Raw genomic sequence first — 21,986 nt, 5'->3', positions numbered from 1 at the left:
ATGAGCTGGATTTGCATGTATGTGAGTCTATACAGCCTAATACTAACTTACTGTGATACCTCCAACATCATTAAAATCATTCAAAAACAAATATTAACCGAGCATGGAAAAAACATTTCATAATCACGATGATGAACAGTCGCGTGTTTCTAGAGCATTGCTGACTGAGTACTGCTGCAAAAAGTCTCAGACTGAACAAACAGTTGCCCTAATGCCATTCCCCTAAAGATATACTATTCGGCTCACATTGGACTAAATAGGAATATTGCATCTCTTAGAAATTAGAAACTCAGGCTAGAATTAGTGTTGTTAGTCTCAAATAGCAAGAATTAACAAAGAGTGCGCACCAAATCGCAGAGTGGTTTGTTATAACAGATGCGTTTCACTGCCTTGAAGGGGCCAACTCAATTTTGGCGTTATCAGCTCTTAGATAAAAGCCCAATGCGTAAACCTTTTGAATGGCCCTACAATACGTTTTCTGTAGTCTATGATTTTTACCATGCGACAATGTATTGTAAACAACCTCGCTACATCATGTGTCTGGTACACTTGTCTACACACAATCTATACACAATCTAGGCAACTAGTTGGGCAATTGACCTTATGACCTTGTGTATCTTGACTAGAGAGGTGATACTAGCCATGGCATCCTAGGAGTAACTTGTAACTAAGCAAGTGCTTACAAATGTTTGCTTTTCAAACAACACGAGTGATTAGCCAGATGAGCAAACAATAGGCATTCGTAGTCCATAGTAGTCCCATTGTATAACGACTTGGAGAGGTTTATTTATGACGATAATATTGAGCGATGCTGCTCCAAAGTACTCCTATTGTAGCGCGTTGCTTCATGAGCCTCTATTTTGATTGCTATGAGTTGGCAAATCGCTACTCTTTCAACTAGCCCCACTTTTTGCCTTTGGTGTTCTAGTAGCACACCAAACCACGGACTGCAGCACCTCTTCTTTACAAGAAAATAATAATTTTAGGAATCGTTATGATTTTAATGTTAGTTTTTCTAGGCTAAGCGATGCACTCTTTGATATATTAAAATGGCTAGAGAGCATTAAATTAGCATTAGACTAACTACACGATATGCAAGTAAAATAATTATATGTTGAAAGCATAATTTTTATTCCCCATAAGCCTTTAAAACGATTGACGTAAAAAATTTCACTAATAGAACATTGGGGTGAAGATATTTTCGAGTCATCTTTATACCTGCAGTAGATCATTTATAGGAGGTATGATTGGTTTCTGTCTAAGAGCTATGTATGTGTAACCTTATCAAATTGTAATAGCGATGTTGTTACTAGAAGCTCAGCAACATTGTTACTTAAATTTACATGTTTTCATTTTGGTGGGTCTCTTGCAGGTGACAAATTCCAACCAGAGTCTCATATGTGTAAAGAAGACAGTTGGTCACACAAAGGCTGTACTATCTATATGTGCCGCCGACAATCTTTTGGTTTCTGGCAGTAAAGGTAAGTGTCAACTTGACTCTAATCTAACGCACTAACATATTTTAATACCTCATAATTGACCTGCGTTTCCTTTTGTCTCGCAGACTTGACGTGCAAAGTGTGGGACATGTCAATTGGTTCAGAAGTTTTGTGTCTTGGTGGCCACCCTAACTATGTCTCCAAAGTTCGATATTGCGAGGTCAACTGGCTTGTCTACACTGTCTCCAATTCATTTGTCAAAATGTGGGACATGTATAACAGTGATCAGGTAAGCCTAGCTCGACTCATACTTACTTGCTTTCAGATGCAATTACATTTATATGGCTACTTGTTACCTTCTCTACCACACATACAGTCAAACTGTCCAACATAAGATATTACAGTTAGTTCCTATCGTAAAGGTTAGTTCCTATCATAACGGTTAGTTCCTATCGTAACGGTTAGTTCCTATCGTAAAGGTTAGTTCCTATCATAACGGTTAGTTCCTATCGTAATGGTTAGTTCCTATCGTAACGGTTAGTTCCTATCCTTGCGGTTAGTTCTTATGATAACGGTTAGTTCCTATCCTTACGGTTAGTTCCTATCAAAACGGTTAATTCCTATCCTTACGGTTAGTTCCTATCCTTACGGTTAGTGCCTATCATAACGGTTAGTTCCTATCGTTACGGTTAGTTCCAATCATAACGATTTGTTGCTATCGTAATGGTTAGTTCCTATCGTAACGGTTAGTTCTTATCGTAACGGTTAGTTCCTATCGTAACGGTTAGTTCGTATCCTTACGGTTAGTTCCTATCATAACGGTTAGTTCCTATAATAACTGTTAGTTTTTATCATAACAGTTTGTTCTTACCATAACGGTTAGTTCTTATCCTTACGGTTAGTTCTTATCATAACGGTTAGTTCCTATCGTAATGGTTAGTTTCTATCATAACGGTTAGTTCTTATCCTTACGGTTAGTTCCTATCATAATGGGTAGTTCCTATAATAACTGTTAGTTCCTATCATAACGGTTAGTTCCTATCATAACCGTTAGTTCCTATCATAACGGTTAGTTCCTATTATAGTGAATACTGTGCCAACAGAGATGGACACAATGTGAGGTTTTATATCTTATGTTGCAGCTCCTCTGGTCTGGTGCATGACAGTATCCCTGTGGAGCCAGCGTCGAGCAGTCAGGCCATTCTCCAACAGGGAGAGCAGCAGATATTTGATATCCAAGTCAGCAGAGATGGACATAAACTATACACAACTACTGGAACCATCGTTCGGCTCTGGGACCTCAATACGTAAGTTGATGCGTTTTTTTCAGTTACGATCCCTAGAATAAAAATCTACATTTGTTAGTTTGTATGTTGTCCACAAATGTAATGTTGTTGCTAAGAATCCCTCTGATAATGATGGATTTAGTTTGGATGCCGGCTTGTCTTCAATTTCCTTGTAAATATTTGTGTATATTATAGTTTGAGGATTTTCCAGTTAAAAAAATTGAAGATTACGAAAATTAGAGAATTCTGAGGCACACACTCTCATTGACAGCTATTTCTGTTAAAAGCACTTTAAAAATATTAGTATTAGTAACTGTAGTTACCAAGGTTAACATAATATTTTGTCATTAATTTTTAGCGTGTACATCACATAAAATTTGAGAAGGAGTGAATGATTGATTTCAGTATATCAGTTTTTCCTGGTAATTACTCAATCCAATCGTGATCCCACTTGATGGCCTAGAGATCAGAGTCAATATAAAATACGTCAGACCTAGTCATTGCTGCATTGTTGGGCCTATCTGGTTCAGTCTCACCAGATCAATCTGTCAGTACGAAAATATAAAAGTTTGATGATTTTCACCAAGGGGTGTTTGTATTAAATAATCATGATGGGCTTCTACACCCCTCTATACGACATTTTTATGTTACGATGCCAACACCGGAACAAATTGATTTCGTATGGCAAGGGTCTAATGCAAATGTAACAAGCAAAATTATAGATAGGTAAAATAATAAAAAATATGAAAAGGTTTTCATAGCACATCCAAGGTGGGATACTTCTCGATATATCTACTAGCTAGTATATTGCACTTACTGTCATTAGAGGTAGCTGCTGACTTCTGCTTCTAGGCACAAGTCAGCAGCTCTTCTCTTCTCTCCCAAGGTAAATGTTTGCATCGTCTTTTTTAACCTCTTGGTCCTAATCAATCTGCCAAATGTGCTTCAGAATGATTTTCATTTCTGGACAGTATTCTGGTAGCGAATGTTAGTTACTGAAGAACAACTTATAGCTGGGCCATAGCACTAACTGGGTCGTAACTTATAGCTGAGATAAAACTAGACAATGTTAAATGAGCAATTGCAGAGTAGATAACTGCTTGTTGCTCAGACGGCGATTTACTATTTGCCTTTTGTTGATACGTCTAGCGCATGTTATCTCATGTCACCTCATGTTATCTCACGGCACCTCATGTTATCTCATGTCACCTCGTGTTATCTCACGGCACCTCATGTTATCTCATGTCACCTCATGTTATCTCATGTCACCTCATGTTATCTCATGTCACCTCATGTTATCTCATGGCACCTTATGTTATTTCATGTCACCTCTTATATCAAAGTTTCTCACAGCCTGTTGTTATAATCTCAACTTACTAGGGACTTTTTCTACTGATTACAGCTAAACCTAAAGTAATATAAAATAATCTGCCACTTAAATTGGAAGAGTATTTTTTGTGTATGGCATGTTTCTTATATATACACATTTTATGTTGTCTTGTCCTCTGTGCTAATGGACACTACGTTTTACTCGATTACTCTAACTCAGGTGGCGAAAAGCAAGTGGGACAAGCTTGAGCGGTACATTACATCCGTTGTTGTGCGGAAACAGACAATTGCCAACATGGAAGCTGAGATGGATCTTCACATTAGCAAGCGAGAACAGCTCAGCAAGAAGATAGATGCGTACAGTAAAAGGCTGGACACTGCCATTAGGAGAAATGAGGTCGGACACATGTATAGTCATTACTCTTAGGCTCTTGAAACGGGCAAATTTCTTAGCTGACGTATGGCATAAACATCTGCTGCGACTACACAGATCGAGACTACTGAATAACTAGTTATGTTTTACAAGTATCAACCTAGGTCAAGTAAAGATCAAAACATCTATTGGATGTTGTCATTACCCTGATTGGAAAAGGATTGTATTAATTATATATATATATATATATATATATATATATATATATATATATATATATATATATATATAATTAATACAATCATGTTCCAATAAGGGTAATGACAACATCCAATAGATGTTTTGATCTTTACTTGACCTAGGTTGATAGTGGGTCTCTTGCAGGTGACAAGTTCCAACCAGAGTCTCATATGTGTAAAGAAGGCAGTTGGTCACACAAAGGCTGTACTATCTATATGTGCCGCCGACAATCTTTTGGTTTCTGGCAGTAAAGGTAAGTGTCAACTTGACTCTAATCTAACGCACTAACATATTCTAATACCTCATAATTGACCTGCGTTTCCTTTTGTCTCGCAGACTTGACGTGCAAAGTGTGGGACATGTCAATTGGTTCAGAAGTTTTGTGTCTTGGTGGCCACCCTAACTATGTCTCCAAAGTTCAATATTGCGAGGTCAACCGGCTTGCCTACACTGTCTCCAATTCATTTGTCAAAATGTGGGACATCCGAGCTGGAGCTAAATGTATAACAGTGCTCAGGTAAGCCTAGCTCGACTCATACTTACTTGCTTTCAGATGCAATTACATATATATGGCTACTTGTTACCTTCTCTACCACACATACAGTCAAACTGTCCAACATAAGATATTACAGTTAGCTCCTATCATAACGGTTAGTTCCTATCATAACAGTTAGTTCCTATCGTAATGGGTAGTTCCTATAATAACTGTTAGTTCCTATCGTAACGGTTAGTTCCTATCGTAAAGGTTAGTTCCTATCATAGCGGTTAGTTCCTATCGTAACGGTTAGTTCCTATCGTAACGGTTAGTTCCTATCGTAACGGTTAGTTCCTATCCTTGCGGTTAGTTCTTATGATAACGGTTAGTTCCTATCCTTACGGTTAGTTCCTATCAAAACGGTTAATTCCTATCCTTACGGTTAGTTCCTATCCTTACGGTTAGTGCCTATCATAACGGTTAGTTCCTATCGTTACGGTTAGTTCCTATCATAACGATTTGTTGCTATCGTAATGGTTAGTTCCTATCGTAACGGTTAGTTCTTAGCGTAACGGTTAGTTCCTATCGTAAAGGTTAGTTCCTATCATAACGGTTAGTTCCTATCGTAACGGTTAGTTCCTATCATAACAGTTAGTTCCTATCGTAATGGGTAGTTCCTATAATAACTGTTAGTTGCTATCGTAACGGTTAGTTCCTATCGTAAAGGTTAGTTCCTATCATAACGGTTAGTTCCTATCGTAACGGTTAGTTCCTATCGTAACGGTTAGTTCCTATCCTTGCGGTTAGTTCTTATGATAACGGTTAGTTCCTATCCTTACGGTTAGTTCCTACTATATATATATATATATATATATATATATATATATAGTAGATATGGGTAAACCTTAGTTTATCATTGTACTAATGTTTGTACAGATATTTACACTTGTGTTATCTTAAGAAAAAGATCCATCAACTTATAATCTAAAATCGTCCAACTACAACTTGAAGTCAGGCTGATGAATTGTATCAAACTGCAAGTAAAACTTAGGTCTTCAAAATATTTAATCTAACATAGCCTGAAATGTTATGCAAGCAGTTCCAATTTACACCAGTGTTCATCACATATCTTTTACAGCAAGTAACACCCTTTTTCATATATAAATACTTGTTGGTCATCGTTGTCACTAGTTCAAAGCAACTTTCAAATAAAATCGGTTTACTGTGAAAATGAACAAATTGGTGTCATGATTATGTTAATCAAGGATAAACACTTTTAACCAATCACAAATACATCAGTTTCTTCTATTACTACACAGCCATCAGGGGTGTGTGGTGTCTTTGCAAATAATAATTTTGCCAGCGTAAATAGCCATTGCCTTATTCCTCGTGTTTCTCTGATGTTTTCTGTTCTGTTGAACAGAAAACTCCCTACAGACTCTTATTTGATAATTGCTGGCATAGTCATTACATTGCATAGAGTAATCAGTAATGTCACGGTTACACTATATTGCGCTGCAATTTTGTTGATATGTTCAACTCATCTTCATAGCTGCTAAAGTCTGGTTTCCATATCGATTGCGAGACTTCGGCGGTAACTTGCGCAGCAAAACGCTTGCGACGTTAGGATCGGCAGCTTCTGTTCACATCTAAAGCTGCATTGCTAAACATAATCGCATAATCACATAAAATGTTCGCTCCCCACGCACTTTTGATAATGTGACCTTCACCTGTACAGTGCATTTCAGGAAGGTTTTGCTTGCGGCTATTTGCGAAATTTGAACAGCGCTAAACTTTTGTGTTGTGCCGGCAACTACCGGTGGTACTCGGCGGTACCCGGCGTGTAGGCTCACATTTCACCGCCATAGCCTGCGGTGCTGTTGCCGGTGCTTTGCGGCATATATGAGAACCACGCTTAAGGTAGTTGTTGTGTAACTCCTATTCATTTGCAGAGGACTGTCACCATGGACCGAGAAGATCAGCTGGAGTTGATGAGCACCAATATGACATACATTCAGAGTAACGTGTCTGAGTGCCAAAACAATATCATGCAGATGGAAGAGGAGGCGAAGGTTTGTTCATTTGCTTTTGCTATGCGTCTGCTTAGGCTTGTAGTGACTACTGCTAGCATTTACTAACTTTGCATTGCTTCCTGTCTAAGCATTTACTAACCTCACATTGCTTCCTGTCTAAGCATTTACTAACCTCGCATTGCTTCCTGTCTAAGCATTTACTAACCTGCATTGCTTTTTGTCTAAGCATTTACTAACCTCGCATTGCTTCCTGTCTAAGCATTTACTAACCTCGCATTGCTTCCTGTCTAAGCATTTACTAACCTTGCATTGCTTCCTGTCTAAGCATTTACTAATCTCGCATTGCTTTTTGTCTAAGCATTTACTAACCTCGCATTGCTTCCTGTCTAAGCATTTACTAATCTCACATTGCTTCCTGTCTAAGCATTTACTAATCTCGCATTGCTTCCTGTCTAAGCATTTAGTAATCTCGCATTGCTTTCTGTCTAAGCATTTACTAACCTCGCATTGCTTCCTGTCTAAGCATTTACTAACCTTGCATTGCTTCCTGTCTAAGCATTTACTAATCTCGCATTGCTTTCTGTCTAAGCATTTACTAACCTCGCATTGCTTCCTGTCTAAGCATTTACTAATCTCACATTGCTTCCTGTCTAAGCATTTAGTAATCTCGCATTGCTTCCTGTCTAAGCATTTACCTAATATATTTCATCAGTGTTTAGTATGTTTGGTGTTTAGTATGTGTTTGTATGTTTAGTAATTATTCATTGCTTTATTTATCCTTTTTAATGTTACAGCGGGCTTAGCTAACAACTCCCATTTATCGGCCCGTTCCCATAGATGGCTATACTCGAATTTACGTAAGCGCATGTAAATCAGTAAAGTTATCTTCTACAGTCATGCAGCAACATTTGATTTTGTTAATTCAGAATCTATAATCTTTCACCTTTATTTGACATCCACAATGAGTTCATCTCCTATCGACTGGAAACATTTTCTCAATAATTCACTAGAAGCAGTTCATGTTATGTTTAAAACGCTACCCCTCTAACAACCTCTAAACCTCATCGTACGACTTGCATGCCCTTTCATATCTATCTTGTCTCTTATATAAAATATTATTATAAGCCAAGATAATCTTTTCACCTGTCGTTATTCACTAGAAGAAATGACACTTTTATTCCTATATCAATAATTTTATTATGGCTCAAATTCTTCTCATAGATTCAAGAAACAGTTAACATGTTATATATTCTTATAGAATGAACCCCTGCTGTTTTTTTCTTGAGTCCTTTTTCATTAGTTTTTATCAGTTTATATTACGACAAAACAAGTTACATTTACATATTGCGATAGCTCTTTGGTTTGAGCATCAAATTTGGTCATTGCTTTTGCAATCACAACGCAACTCGAAGAACTGGTTGTTATATTGCTTGTAATGATGTCTCTGAACCATATTACAAAATGTGCTCATTACACATACTACCTTACTTGTTAGGATGAGACTAGTTTGACAAAAGCTTTGGATGTCTCCTCTGTTGATGAAAGCAAGTATCTGTTGGAGCACCTTCTCTCACTCGCTCTCACTCAGGGCTTTGCTTGTACTCAGAAAGAATCTCGATTCAAGGAGTTGACTGCTCGCTACGATAAAATGCAGATGGATTCCAGGTTACGGGATCAGCTTTTAGACCAGGTTTTGCAGGATTCCGGGATAACTATACAGTCGCAACAAGAATGTAAGCCGGCCAAATATTCTAAACACTCTACGTTTACTACCATGGTGTTAAGGATTATCAAAGAGAATGTGAAATGTCTTGCAGATGGTTGTAGTTATAAGCTGTGTTACCTTCTCTTGTGTTAAGATCTACCTGTAGTTATAAGCTGTGGTACCTTCTCTTGTGTTAAGATCTACCTGTAGTTATAAGCTGTGTTACCTTCTCTTGTGTTAAAATCTACCTGTAGTTATAAGCTGTGGTTCACCTTCTCTTGTGTTAAGATCTACCTGTAGTTATAAGCTGTGGTACCTTCTCTTGTGTTAAGATCTACCTGTAGTTATAAGATGTGTTACCTTCTCTTGTGTTAAGATCTACCTGTAGTTATAAGCTATGGTACCTTCTCTTGTGTTAAGATCTTCTCTTGTGTTAAGGTTAATGTGATTGTTTCTATTTGCATCAGTTTACTGGACATTTAATCTTTTTCGAAATTTTTTTAAAGCACTAGTGCAATAAAATGACTATTAAAATACATGACTACGGACATTGCATTAATTCATGTTTGTGAATGCAAGTAAAATTTTATAGGGTGAGCTCCAGCAAATCTATCAATGACAGCTACAAGTTCACATACACAGTAAATAGTATTTATAGTAAATAGCTACTATCAGTTTTAGTAGCTTTTAGCTCTCTGTATGACAGGCCTTAACTCACTCTGTATGACAGGCCTTAACTCACTCTGTATGACAGGCCTTAACTTACTCTGTATGACAGGCTTTAACTTACTCTGTATGACAGGCTTTAACTTACTCCGTATGACAGGCTTTAACTTGCTCCGTATGACAGGCTTTAACTTACTCTGTATGACAGGCCTTAACTCACTCTGTATGACAGGCTTTAACTTACTCTGTATGATAGGCCTTAACTTACTCTGTATGACAGGCCTTAACTCACTCTGTATGACAGGCCTTAACTTACTCTGTATGACAGGCTTTAACTTACTCTGTATGACAGGCTTTAACTTACTCTGTATGACAGGCCTTAACTCACTCTGTATGACAGGCTTTAACTCACTCTGTATGACAGGCCTTAACTTACTCTGTATGACAGGCTTTAACTCACTCTGTATGACAGGCCTTAACTCACTCTGTATGACAGGCTTTAACTTACTCTGTATGACAGGCCTTAACTTACTCTGTATGACAGGCCTTAACTCACTCTGTATGACAGGCCTTAACTTACTCTGTATGACAGGCTTTAACTCACTCTGTATGACAGGCTTTAACTCACTCTGTATGACAGGCCTTAACTTACTCTGTATGACAGGCTTTAACTTACTCTGTATGACAGGCTATAACTTACTCTGTATGACAGCCCTTAACTTGCTCCGTATGACAGGCCTTAACTTACTCCATATGACAGGCTTTAACTCGCTCCGTATGACAGGCCTTAACTTACTCCGTATGACAGGCTTTAACTTACTCTGTATGACAGGCCTTAACTTACTCTGTATGACAGGCCTTAACTTACTCTGTATGACAGCTCTTAACTTGCTCCGTATGACAGGCTTTAACTTACTCTGTATGACAGCCTTTAACTTACTCTGTATGACAGGCCTTAACTTACTCTGTATGACAGGCCTTAACTTGCTCCGTATGACCAGCCTTAACCTACTTTTTCTGCCTGCGGAGATCTAGAACGGTATAGCAGTGGCACTAGTGGTGATAGTTCTGTGCAAACACTTCCTACTGAAATGGATAACAATTCCGTTTCTTCAATACCTCAGGTAATACTGACCTTTATTGATTTATTGAACAGGCATTTATTATTAATTTCAATAACTCTGCACGCATTGTTCAATCATTGTTAAGTGTCAGTAAGATGCGAATGGATATTTGAATAAATTACAAAGACAATTTGAATCAATGTCGTTGTTTATTTGGCAAAACACAGTTTTGTTAACCTAATAATTATATTACATGTTTTATATAGTATGCTTTTAAGTTGTTGTTGTTAAGGCAGAAAAAAACTAGCTGGATTCTGTAAAGTCTGACCTTTTTTAACCAATCAATTTATTCTCTCTCAAAACCAACAGTAAAACTTACACAACAAAATTTCCTTAAAAACGCTAATAATAACAACTAATGATAATAAAAAATCTAACAAGAATGTCATGGCCTTCGCCTGGTAAAGGCTAATTCGCACTCGTCCATTTATTTGTCAATGTGACGCGTTATTTCGTGTGTCTAGCCACAACAGCCTCAACTCTTACACATTTTGACACATTTTTTAAATGTAAGTCAGTGGCTGTCATTTGTTGCTTTTCTTCTTAACGCCACAAAAAACGTAGCGTTCATGTATCTTTTGTAATTAACTTGAAACTTTCAGAGCTACAAACTATTTGATACATTTTACATGATTAACTTATGTTTTAGCTCTGTCACAACTGCTAGTTACATTTTTCTTAGTCAAATAGTATTTGAACATTGTGCTTTACCAACTTATGTAAACTTTGTTGAACGCAAATAATATTGAAAGTTAGCCTATCTATAAATTATTTATCTGTAATTTTTAAAAAAGAATTGAATTCTATGTTAGAGTATTAAATGAGGTGTCTCTAGACTATCGTTCACTTGGGGGCAAAATCTGAGTTTTTCAGAAGTATTAAAGACCACCAACTAAGGTGAAATCTACAGTTTGTTAACAGTAATGGTATACAACTTGTTAAGTAAGTTATTGCCATAATAAGTCTACGCCATAATAAGCTAAGGCGGGTAAGGTATATCATGTAACAATTAATTCGATAATGTTTTGCTAGACTAACACAAGGAAGAGCAGCTCGCTAGAAGCAGTAAGCGTAGTGCGCAAGTCTAGATTACTTTCATTGATCGCTTACTAGCATCATATTTTGACATATATAACAGCTGATATAACATATATAACAGCTGCTATAACATTTATAACAGCTGCTATAACATATATAACAACTGCTATAACATATATAACAATTGCTATAACATATATAACAACTGCTATAACATATATGACAGCTGCTTTCAGTTAATTTCTTTTGCCGCCTTGATCAGTTGATCACCCTTGGTTGATGCAACCGTTTAAAGGTCAAGGCCAAGATTACCCATATAGATACTATTCTACCCAGTATCTATACTAGGTAGAATAGCACCCATATAGATACCGGTACAATTCTACCCATATACGTATAGATACCGGTACTATTCTACCCATATACGTATATACACTGGTAACTATTCTACCCATATACGTATATACACTGGTGCTATTCTACCCATATGAATACTGGTCGAAAGCATTGCTAAAACCTTCATATGCTCATCAGGACTTGATATAATCAGCTGGTTTTTATCATTTCTAATTCTTGTATAGTCTGACCATCTTCAAGAAGACCTGGCAGAGCTGTCAGGAGAGATTTCACTTAAACAAAGAAGTGTGTTAATAAAAGGGTGACAATTCTGTAACTGGTATAGGCTTAAATTTTAGTATAAAAAAGTTCATGAAAGTGTCTCTCCAAATTTAAATATTCCATTTCGCACTATGAGCTATAATGATTCTCTTGCTCTGCAGGCTGAATTTTATTCTGCTATTTTAATTTCAGCAGAGATAAATCACAGTTGACCACTTCTGAAATAAAAGACGTGCGGTTGACACCCCCATCCTCGCCATCGCTGAGCAGGAGACGCCAGCCACTCCAGGACTCTGACAGTACTAATGTAATCATTAGGCTCACCAACACACAAACTGGCGGCACACAAAATAAAAAGGCGCAGAGCTTTGGCACCGTCAGCAGCTGTGACAAAGTAATGAGGCCCAAGTTTTCAAGTTTAACCCGTTGAACTACTTACGTAATTGTCTTCATGTGTTGACTAACAAATTATGAGCTGGATTTGCATGTATGTGAGTCTATACAGCCTAATACTAACTTACTGTGATACCTCCAACATCATTAAAATCATTCAAAAACAAATATTAACCGAGCATGGAAAAAACATTTCAAAATCACGATGATGAACAGTCGCGTGTTTCTAGAGCATTGCTGACTGAGTACTGCTGCAAAAAGTCTCAGACTGAACAAACAGTTGCCCTAATGCCATTCCCCTAAAGATATACTATTCGGCTCACATTGGACTAAATAGGAATATTGCATCTCTTAGAAATTAGAAACTCAGGCTAGAATTAGTGTTGTTAGTCTCAAATAGCAAGAATTAACAAAGAGTGCGCACCAAATCGCAGAGTGGTTTGTTATAACAGATGCGTTTCACTGCTTTGAAGGGGCCAACTCAATTTTGGCGTTATCAGCTCTTAGATAAAAGCCCAATGCGTAAACCTTTTGAATGGCCTTACAATACGTTTTCTGTAGTCTATGATTTTTACCATGCGACAATGTATTGTAAACAACCTCGCTACATCATGTGTCTGGTACACTTGTCTACACACAATCTATACACAATCTAGGCAACTAGTTGGGCAATTGACCTTATGACCTTGTGTATCTTGACTAGAGAGGTGATACTAGCCATGGCATCCTAGGAGTAACTTGTAACTAGGCAAGTGCTTACAAATGTTTGCTTTTCAAACAACACGAGTGATTAGCCAGATGAGCAAACAATAGGCATTCGTAGTCCATAGTAGTCCCATTGTATAACGACTTGGAGAGGTTTATTTATGACGATAATATTGAGCGATGCTGCTCCAAAGTACTCCTATTGTAGCGCGTTGCTTCATGAGCCTCTATTTTGATTGCTATGAGTTGGCAAATCGCTACTCTTCCAACTAGCCCCACTTTTTGCCTTTGGTGTTCTAGTAGCACACCAAACCACGGACTGCAGCACCTCTTCTTTACAAGAAAATAATAATTTTAGGAATCGTTACGATTTTAATGTTAGTTTTTCTAGGCTAAGCGATGCACTCTTTGATATATTAAAATGGCTAGAGAGCATTAAATTAGCATTAGACTAACTACACGATATGCAAGTAAAATAATTATATGTTGAAAGCATAATTTTTATTCCCCATAAGCCTTTAAAACGATTGACGTAAAAAATTTCACTAATAGAACATTGGGGTGAAGATATTTTCGAGTCATCTTTATACCTGCAGTAGATCATTTATAGGAGGTATGATTGGTTTCTGTCTAAGAGCTATGTATGTGTAACCTTATCAAATTGTAATAGCGATGTTGTTACTAGAAGCTCAGCAACATTGTTACTTAAATTTACATGTTTTCATTTTGGTGGGTCTCTTGCAGGTGACAAATTCCAACCAGAGTCTCATATGTGTAAAGAAGGCAGTTGGTCACACAAAGGCTGTACTATCTATATGTGCCGCCGACAATCTTTTGGTTTCTGGCAGTAAAGGTAAGTGTCAACTTGACTCTAATCTAACGCACTAACATATTCTAATACCTCATAATTGACCTGCGTTTCCTTTTGTCTCGCAGACTTGACGTGCAAAGTGTGGGACATGTCAATTGGTTCAGAAGTTTTGTGTCTTGGTGGCCACCCTAACTATGTCTCCAAAGTTCGATATTGCGAGGTCAACTGGCTTGTCTACACTGTCTCCAATTCATTTGTCAAAATGTGGGCCATGTATAACAGTGCTCAGGTAAGCCTAGCTCGACTCATACTTGCTTTCAGATGCAATTACATTTATATGGCTACTTGTTACCTTCTCTACCACACATACAGTCAAACTGTCCAACATAAGATATTACAGTTAGTTCCTATCATAACGGTTAGTTCCTATCGTAACCGTTAGTTCCTATCCTTACGGTTAGTTCTTATGATAACGGTTAGTTCCAATCCTTACGGTTAGTTCCTATCAAAACGGTTAATTCCTATCCAAACGGTTAGTTCCTATCCTTATGGTTAGTGCCTATCATAACGGTTAGTTCCTATCGTTACAGTTAGTTCCTATCATAACGTTTAGTTGCTATCGTAACGGTTAGTTCCTATCGTAACGGTTAGTTCCTATCGTAACGGTTAGTTCCTATCGTAACGGCTAGTTCTTATCGTATTGGTTAGTTCCTATCGTAACGGTTGGTTTCTATCCTTACGGATAGTTTCTATCCTTGCGGTTAGTTCTTATCATAACGGTTAGTTCCTATCGTAATGGTTGGTTCCTATTCTTACGGTTAGTTCCTATCAAAACGGTTAGTTCCTATCATAACCGTTAGTTCCTATCATAACGGTTAGTTCCTATCGTAACGGTTAGTTCCTATTCTTGCGGTTAGTTCTTATGATAACGGTTAGTTCGTATCCTTACGGTTAGTTCCTATCAAAACGGTTAATTCCTATCCTTACGTTTAGTTCCTATCCTTACGGTTAGTTCCTATCATAACGGTTAGTTCCTATCGTTACGGTTAGTTCCTATCATAACGTTTAGTCGCTATCGTAATGGTTAGTTCCTATCGTAACGGTTAGTTCTTATCGTTACGGTTAGTTCCTATCGTAACGGCTAGTTCTTATCGTATTGGTTAGTTCCTATCGTAACGGTTAGTTCCTATCGTAACGGCTAGTTCTTATCGTATTGATTAGTTCCTATCGTAACGGTTAGTTCCTATAATAACTGTTAGTTTTTACTATAACAGTTAGTTCTTACCATAACGGTTAGTTCCTATCCTTACGGTTAGTTCTTATCATAACGGTTAGTTCCTATCATAATGTTTAGTGCCTATCATAACGGTTAGTTCCTATCCTTACGGTTAGTTCCTATCATAACGTTTAGTTGCTATCGTAATGGTTAGTTCCTATCGTAACGGTTAGTTCCTATCGTAATGGTTAGTTCCTATCCTTACGGTTAGTTCTTATCATAACGGTTAGTTCCTATCGTAATGGTTAGTTTCTATCATAACGGTTAGTTCTTATCCTTACGGTTAGTTCCTATCATAATGGGTAGTTCCTATAATAACTGTTAGTTCCTATCGTAACGGTTAGTTCCCATCGTAAAGGTTAGTTCCAATCGTAACGGTTAGTTCCAATCGTAACGGTTAGTTCCTATCGTAACGGTTAGTTCCCATCGTAACGGTTAGTTCCTATCGTAACGGTTAGTTCCTATCATAACAGTTAGTTCCTATTCTCACGGTTAGTTCCAATCAAACCGGTTAGTTTCTATCATAACGGTTAGTTCCTATCATAACCGTTAGTTCCTATCATAACGGTTGGTTCCTATTATAATGAATACTGTGCCAACAGAGATGGACACAATGTGAGGTTTTATATCTTATGTTGCAGTTCCTCTGGTCTAGTGCATGACAGTATCCTTGTGGAGCCAGCGTCGAGCAGTCAGGGTATTCTCCAACAGGGAGAGCAGCAGATATTTGATATCCAAGTCAGCAGAGATGGACATAAACTATACACAACTACTGGAACCACCGTTCGGCTCTGGGACCTCAATACGTAAGTTGATGCGTTTTTTTCAGTTACGATCCCTAGAATAAAAATCTACATTTGTTAGTTTGTATGTTGTCCATAAATGTAATGTTGTTGCTAAGAATCCCTCTGATAATGATGGATTTAGTTTGGATGCCGGCTTGTCTTCAATTTCCTTGTAAATATTTGTGTATATTATAGTTTGAGAATTTTCCAGTTAAAAAAATTGAAGATTACGAAAATTAGAGAATTCTGAGGCACACACTCTCATTGACAGCTATTTCTGTTAAAAGCACTTTAAAAATATTAGTATTAGTAACTGTAGTTACCAAGGTTAACATAATATTTTGTCATTAATTTTTAGTGTTGTACATCACATAAAATTTGAGATGGAGTGAATGATCGATTTCAGTATTTCAGTTTTTCCTGGTAATTACTCAATCCAATCGTGATCCCACTTGATGGCCTAGAGATCAGAGTCGTTATAAAATACGTCAGACCTAGTCATTGCTGCATTGTTGGGCCTATCTGGTTCAGTCTCACCAGATCAATCTGTCAGTACGAAAATATAAAAGTTTGATGATTTTCACCAAGGGGTGTTTGTATTAAATAATCATGATGGGCTTCTACACCCCTCTATACGACATTTTTATGTTACGATGCCAACACCGGAACAAATTGATTTCGTATGGCAAGGGTCTAATGCAAATGTAACAAGCAAAATTATAGATAGGTAAAATAATAAAAAATATGAAAAGTTTTTTATAGCACATCCAAGGTGGGATACTTCTCGATATATCTACTAGCTAGTATATTGTACTTACTGTCATTAGAGGTAGGATACTTCTCGATATATCTACTAGCTAGTATATTGTACTTACTGTCATTAGAGGTGGGATACTTCTCGATATATCTACTAGTTAGTATATTGTACTTACTGTCATTAGAGGTAGGATACTTCTCGATATATCTACTAGCTAGTATATTGTACTTACTGTCATTAGAGGTAGGATACTTCTCGATATATCTACTAGCTAGTATATTGTACTTACTGTCATTAGAGGTAGGATACTTCTCGATATATCTACTAGCTAGTATATTGTACTTACTGTCATTAGAGGTAGGATACTTCTCGATATATTTACTAGCTAGTATATTGTACTTACTGTCATTAGAGGTAGGATATTTCTCCATATATCTACTAGCTAGTATATTGTACTTACTGCCATTAGAAGTAGTGTACTTCTCCATATATCTACAAGCTAGTATATTGTACTTTCTGCCATTAGAGGTAGGATACTTATCCATATATCTACTAGCTAGTATATAGTACTTACTATTATTAGAGGTTGGTGTATGAATCTTAGAAAATCCACCACAGTTGTAACTCTCTTCTATAGGTGATTTATGTACACAACTATAACCTTCCATAGTTGGTTTATGTACACATCTATAACCATTCATCTATAGGTGGTTTATGTACACAACTATAACCTTTCTTCTATAGGTTGTTTATGTACACAACTATAACCTTTCTTCTATCAGTGGTTTATGCGCACAACCCTAATCTTTTTTCTTTGTATAAGTCCAAGGGTCACTCCTAATGTGTATTTGATCTACCCTGTGTGGCATTTTGCAACTGACAGTTATTTTTCATTGGTTGTCCGCTTGCATGCACAACATCATTTAACCATATATATATTGTTAACAGCACTTACAACTAAATCTAGCAATTTAGCTTCTGCACCTTTTTGATGACTAATTGCTATATTCATTTAATCTGTGAAGGCTGGTGATCTGTAAAATATTGTACGTTTACAGGCTATCGGCAGTCGGACAGGTTGCTAGCGGCCACCAAGCACCGATTATTTGCCTTAGTTTATACAACGACTCAAGAGGGAAAGAACAACTCTTAACTGGCTCCAAGGATCATCTAATTAAGGGATTTGATATTTCCAATGAACAAATTTCAAATTATCCATTTCAGGCCAAATTTACTATGGACCCTCCTCACTATGATGGTGTTCAATGTCTCGCGCATCGTCAGGACATCCTTTTTAGTGGTTCTCGGGATATGTGTATCAAAAAATGGAACCTCAGTGAACCCTCTTCTCAACCACAGGTAAAATTGGTGTTTTTACAATACCAGGTGTTGCTCTATTTAATAGCAAAATAAAGGTGATAGTTATTTCCGGTAATGGTCACCAATCAAGATCACCACTTTGTAATAAATATTTTTTATTAGAAGTAATATTTGAGATGGAGTGAATGATTGATATCAGTATATCGGTTTTCCTGGTAATCACTCAATCCAATTGTGATCCTACTTGATGGCCTAGAGATCAGAGTCAATATAAAATATGTCAGACCTAGTCATTGCTGCATTGTTGAGCCCATCTGGTTCAGTCTCACCAGATCAACCTGTCATACGCAAGACATTATGCTGTGTCTCTCACCAATATTTGCAAATGTCTTGTAGGTTTGTTACAATACAGAGACTCGTTTATGATTAAAAGTTTCATATTGCAGGATTGCATTGTTGACTCATTCAAAAGGGACAAGTTGATTTGCCAGTGTTTAATCTTTACCATCTTTAATGCTGTTCACGCCGCTCCTTTCCGCTTAAGTTGAATGTCAATTTCAAACAAACTCCTGGTTCCTCATTCCTCAACTTGCATTGTTTTCAGTCAGTTAATGGCGCCCATAAGGACTGGATCACCGACATGTGCATGCTACCAGATAATGACATATTGCTAAGCTGCTGTCGCTCTGGTACTGTGAAGATTCGGTCAAACGAGACTTGCCAGCAGCTAGATGAAGTGCGTGCTCATTCATTAGCCGTCAACTCTATGGCTACCAACCGCAGCAATCTCTTTACTGCCTCTAGGTAAAGTAGTATATAGTACTTACTGTCACTAGAGGTAGGTAATTGTTCAATATATCTACTAGCTAGTATATCGTACTTACTGCCATTAGAGGCAGGATACTTTTCAGTATATCTACTAGCTAGTAAATAGTACTTACCGTCACCAAAGGTAGGTAATTGTTCACTATATCTACTAGCTAGTATATAGTACTTACTGTCACCAGAGGTAGGTAACTGTTCACTATATCTACTAACTAGTATATAGTACTTACTGTCACCAGAGGTAGGTAATTGTTCACTATATCTACTAGCTAGTATATAGTACTTACTGTCACCAGAGGTAGGTAACTGTTCACTATATCTACTAACTAGTATATAGTACTTACTGTCACCAGAGGTAGGTAATTGTTCAATATACAAATTAAGTAAGCTTATTGTAAATTTAATGTTACGTCTGTCAGCCATGTGTTCTAATGAGACACTTGGCCAATTAGCCAAATAGTATAGATTTACTGGCTTTTCCTTAAATCCAATTAATTCACTGATTACTGTATGTATTCGAGTATAATCACAAAATCTTATACCCATTTTTAATGATAAATCATGAGTAAGCACAAGTAGTCGCATAGCGTCTTGTTGCCTGATTTACTGAGAACCGTTCGCTTAAGCAATACTAATGATTTTTGTACTGACTGTGTGACTACTTACCTAGTCGATCGGTGTGGCAATACAGATGCCTCAAAAGTGACGTTTTACAAATTGTATAGCGGTCAAATGATTGCGATGCTACTTTGTCAATTGGGAGCAAAACCTATTGATATTTTTAACGCGACTAGAACTCCTTAAGCATCCAACGTTGTTGATACGTCAAACAAAATCTTAAATAAATGCAATATATTGGGCTGACAGTTTCTTTTATAGTTATTCAATAGCATCATTGTGTGAATTGTGTAAATATGCCAAATGGAGAAGTTGATAACTTTGGTTGGTTGTACCAACATATCTTGTTCTTTGTCCAAGAACTTTTCATGCGCCACGATTTAGCATGTATAACAGACATGGTTCATGCTCTTTCAGTGATTGCACGATAAGGATCTGGTGGATGGACCCACATAAACTATACAGTTCATAGCCAAAGCGCAGATTCATTCTCCATATTCTCATATTTCTTGTCTGTATTTATGTAGCTATTTTTGTTTTCTTTTCGGTTGATGACTATGCAGGAAAATTATCTTATACATTCCTTTTTTAAATCAATGTTCAAATTGTTTGACCCATGTACTTTGCGTGTGTCTATATTCCTAGTACACATCCGACTATAAACTCTTTCTTGTCAAAGATCATCATGATGTTACATCATATCCATCGATGCAATTATTCTTCTCTTCTCGTCGATATTTATTTTAACCTTTTAAACACTTTGTCTGTTTAAACTGGCCGTAGATTTTCGAAATGCGCATTTATTTTTGGTGCAATAGGCTTTATTGTATTCAATCTTGTTCGTTGAAATTATCTCACAAATAAATTAACTTTAAGAGTAATGGAGCTGTCATATGTATCAACACGAATCCTTTTACTTTGCTCTAATTTTGTAAGGTACCTACATATGTTTATCATAACAACATTGGCTCACAGCTAGTCTAATTTTATTAAAACTATACAATAACATCAATAGTTGAGTGTTTCATTGTTGAGCTGCATGCGTTTGCATCCTCGGTCCAATAAAAGCATGCATTTATAGATATGATAATTCACCTTAAGGAAGGAAACACATCAAAATGATACTTTTAAAGGCAAAGTAACAGTCCTGAAGGTAGTATTGCGAAGTAACAGTTATGAAGGTAGCATTGCAAAGTAACAGTTCTGAAGGTAGTATTGCAAAGTAACAGTTATGATGGTAGTATTGCGAAGTAACAGTGATGAAGGTTGCATTGCAATGTAACAGTTATGAAGGTAGCATTGTAAAGTAACAGTTATGAAGGTAGTATTGCAAAGTAACAGTTATTAAGGTAGTATTGCAAGATAACAGTTCTGAAGGTAGTATTGCGAAGTAATAAAAAACCTCATAATGTAGTCTACCATGTGGTCTTTGAAGCCCTCTGTGATACTTGCTTACTTACTCTACAGTTAAACATTGATAATGAGTTGGTACTGTGTGGGTGGAGCATGTTATAGTATTCCCTTTTTTTCCAGTTGGTCAGTTTGAGAAAACTAATATGTTTCTCAATGACTTCTCATCTAAAGAACTTTGAGTTAAAGGTTATTATTAAGGGAACGCCATTATCCATCTCTCTAACCTGCTTCTAAAGTTGCAGTGATTTTCCAATAACTGATTCGATGATGGAGCAGGTGGGCTATCCAATGTTGGTTCAGCAAGAAATTAGTTTATGGCAGTAGTAGGTTCACTAAAAATGCCTGCCAAATTGAATACAACTAGTATGTAACATGGCTGGAGTACACAATGTTCTACCAAATTATTATATTAAAACAATGCTTCTGTGAACTTGTTAAACAATTTACTGCAATTGTCCTGAGAAATCTATCGGCATCATCCTTACCGGCATCAGTTTTGGTCAGAGAGTGTCTTGTATAATTTTTTTTATAGCGGAAGGATTTAATTTTTGAAACAGAATATGCATAAAGGCTGAATATGCGTTTCTTTTCAATGTCTGTGATGCTCATCATAAAAGAGAGAACCGGAATTTTTCATTCAATATTCTTGTGTTTTCTTTTTTGCCTCCAGACTTGCAAGCCATCTGCTTTCCTAAAATGACTATCCACTAGTTTTTACTAAACTGAAAAACTCTGGTTTACACTGGTTATAATATAA

At 37.0% G+C, this 21,986-nt stretch overlaps 2 protein-coding genes across 2 annotated transcripts in view; both read left to right on the top strand.

Moving 5' to 3' along the window:
- The window catches only part of LOC137388172 (kinesin-like protein KIF21A), a 31,719-nt gene extending 22,816 nt beyond the window's left edge, over nt 1-8,903 (top strand). The window contains exons 5-13 of the mRNA XM_068074676.1: nt 1,373-1,481; nt 1,565-1,703; nt 2,582-2,746; nt 3,578-3,611; nt 4,275-4,451; nt 4,812-4,920; nt 5,004-5,184; nt 7,095-7,214; nt 8,671-8,903. Coding sequence (XP_067930777.1) covers nt 1,373-1,481; nt 1,565-1,703; nt 2,582-2,746; nt 3,578-3,611; nt 4,275-4,451; nt 4,812-4,920; nt 5,004-5,184; nt 7,095-7,134 — 954 coding nt within the window. The 3' untranslated portion in view covers nt 7,135-7,214; nt 8,671-8,903. The remainder of the gene's footprint in view (nt 1-1,372; nt 1,482-1,564; nt 1,704-2,581; nt 2,747-3,577; nt 3,612-4,274; nt 4,452-4,811; nt 4,921-5,003; nt 5,185-7,094; nt 7,215-8,670) is intronic.
- Nucleotides 8,904-14,168: 5,265 nt separating this feature from the next.
- LOC137387108 (kinesin-like protein KIF21B) lies at nt 14,169-20,697 on the top strand. Its single transcript, XM_068073408.1, has 6 exons — nt 14,169-14,277; nt 14,361-14,524; nt 16,153-16,317; nt 18,112-18,412; nt 18,978-19,177; nt 20,234-20,697. Exons 2-6 carry the CDS (start codon nt 14,430-14,432, stop codon nt 20,286-20,288), a joined length of 816 nt encoding a protein of 271 aa, XP_067929509.1. The 5' UTR covers nt 14,169-14,277; nt 14,361-14,429; the 3' UTR covers nt 20,289-20,697.
- Nucleotides 20,698-21,986: the final 1,289 nt, after the last annotated feature.

This window comes from Watersipora subatra, chromosome 2 (assembly GCF_963576615.1).
Source record: "Watersipora subatra chromosome 2, tzWatSuba1.1, whole genome shotgun sequence".
NCBI lineage: Eukaryota > Metazoa > Bryozoa > Gymnolaemata > Cheilostomatida > Watersiporidae > Watersipora > Watersipora subatra.
Note: the sequence above shows the minus strand (reverse complement) of the source record. Positions and strands in the feature narration are given on the sequence as shown.

Excerpts from the sequence above, each read along its gene's own strand:
- LOC137387108 (XM_068073408.1), top strand. The coding sequence starts at position 14,430 with ATGTCTCCAAAGTTCGATATTGCGAGGTCAACTGGCTTGTCTACACTG. Across the intron at positions 16,318-18,111 it reads CGGCTCTGGGACCTCAATAC|GCTATCGGCAGTCGGACAGG; the intron begins GTAAGTTGATGC and ends GTACGTTTACAG. Across the intron at positions 19,178-20,233 it reads AATCTCTTTACTGCCTCTAG|TGATTGCACGATAAGGATCT; the intron begins GTAAAGTAGTAT and ends ATGCTCTTTCAG.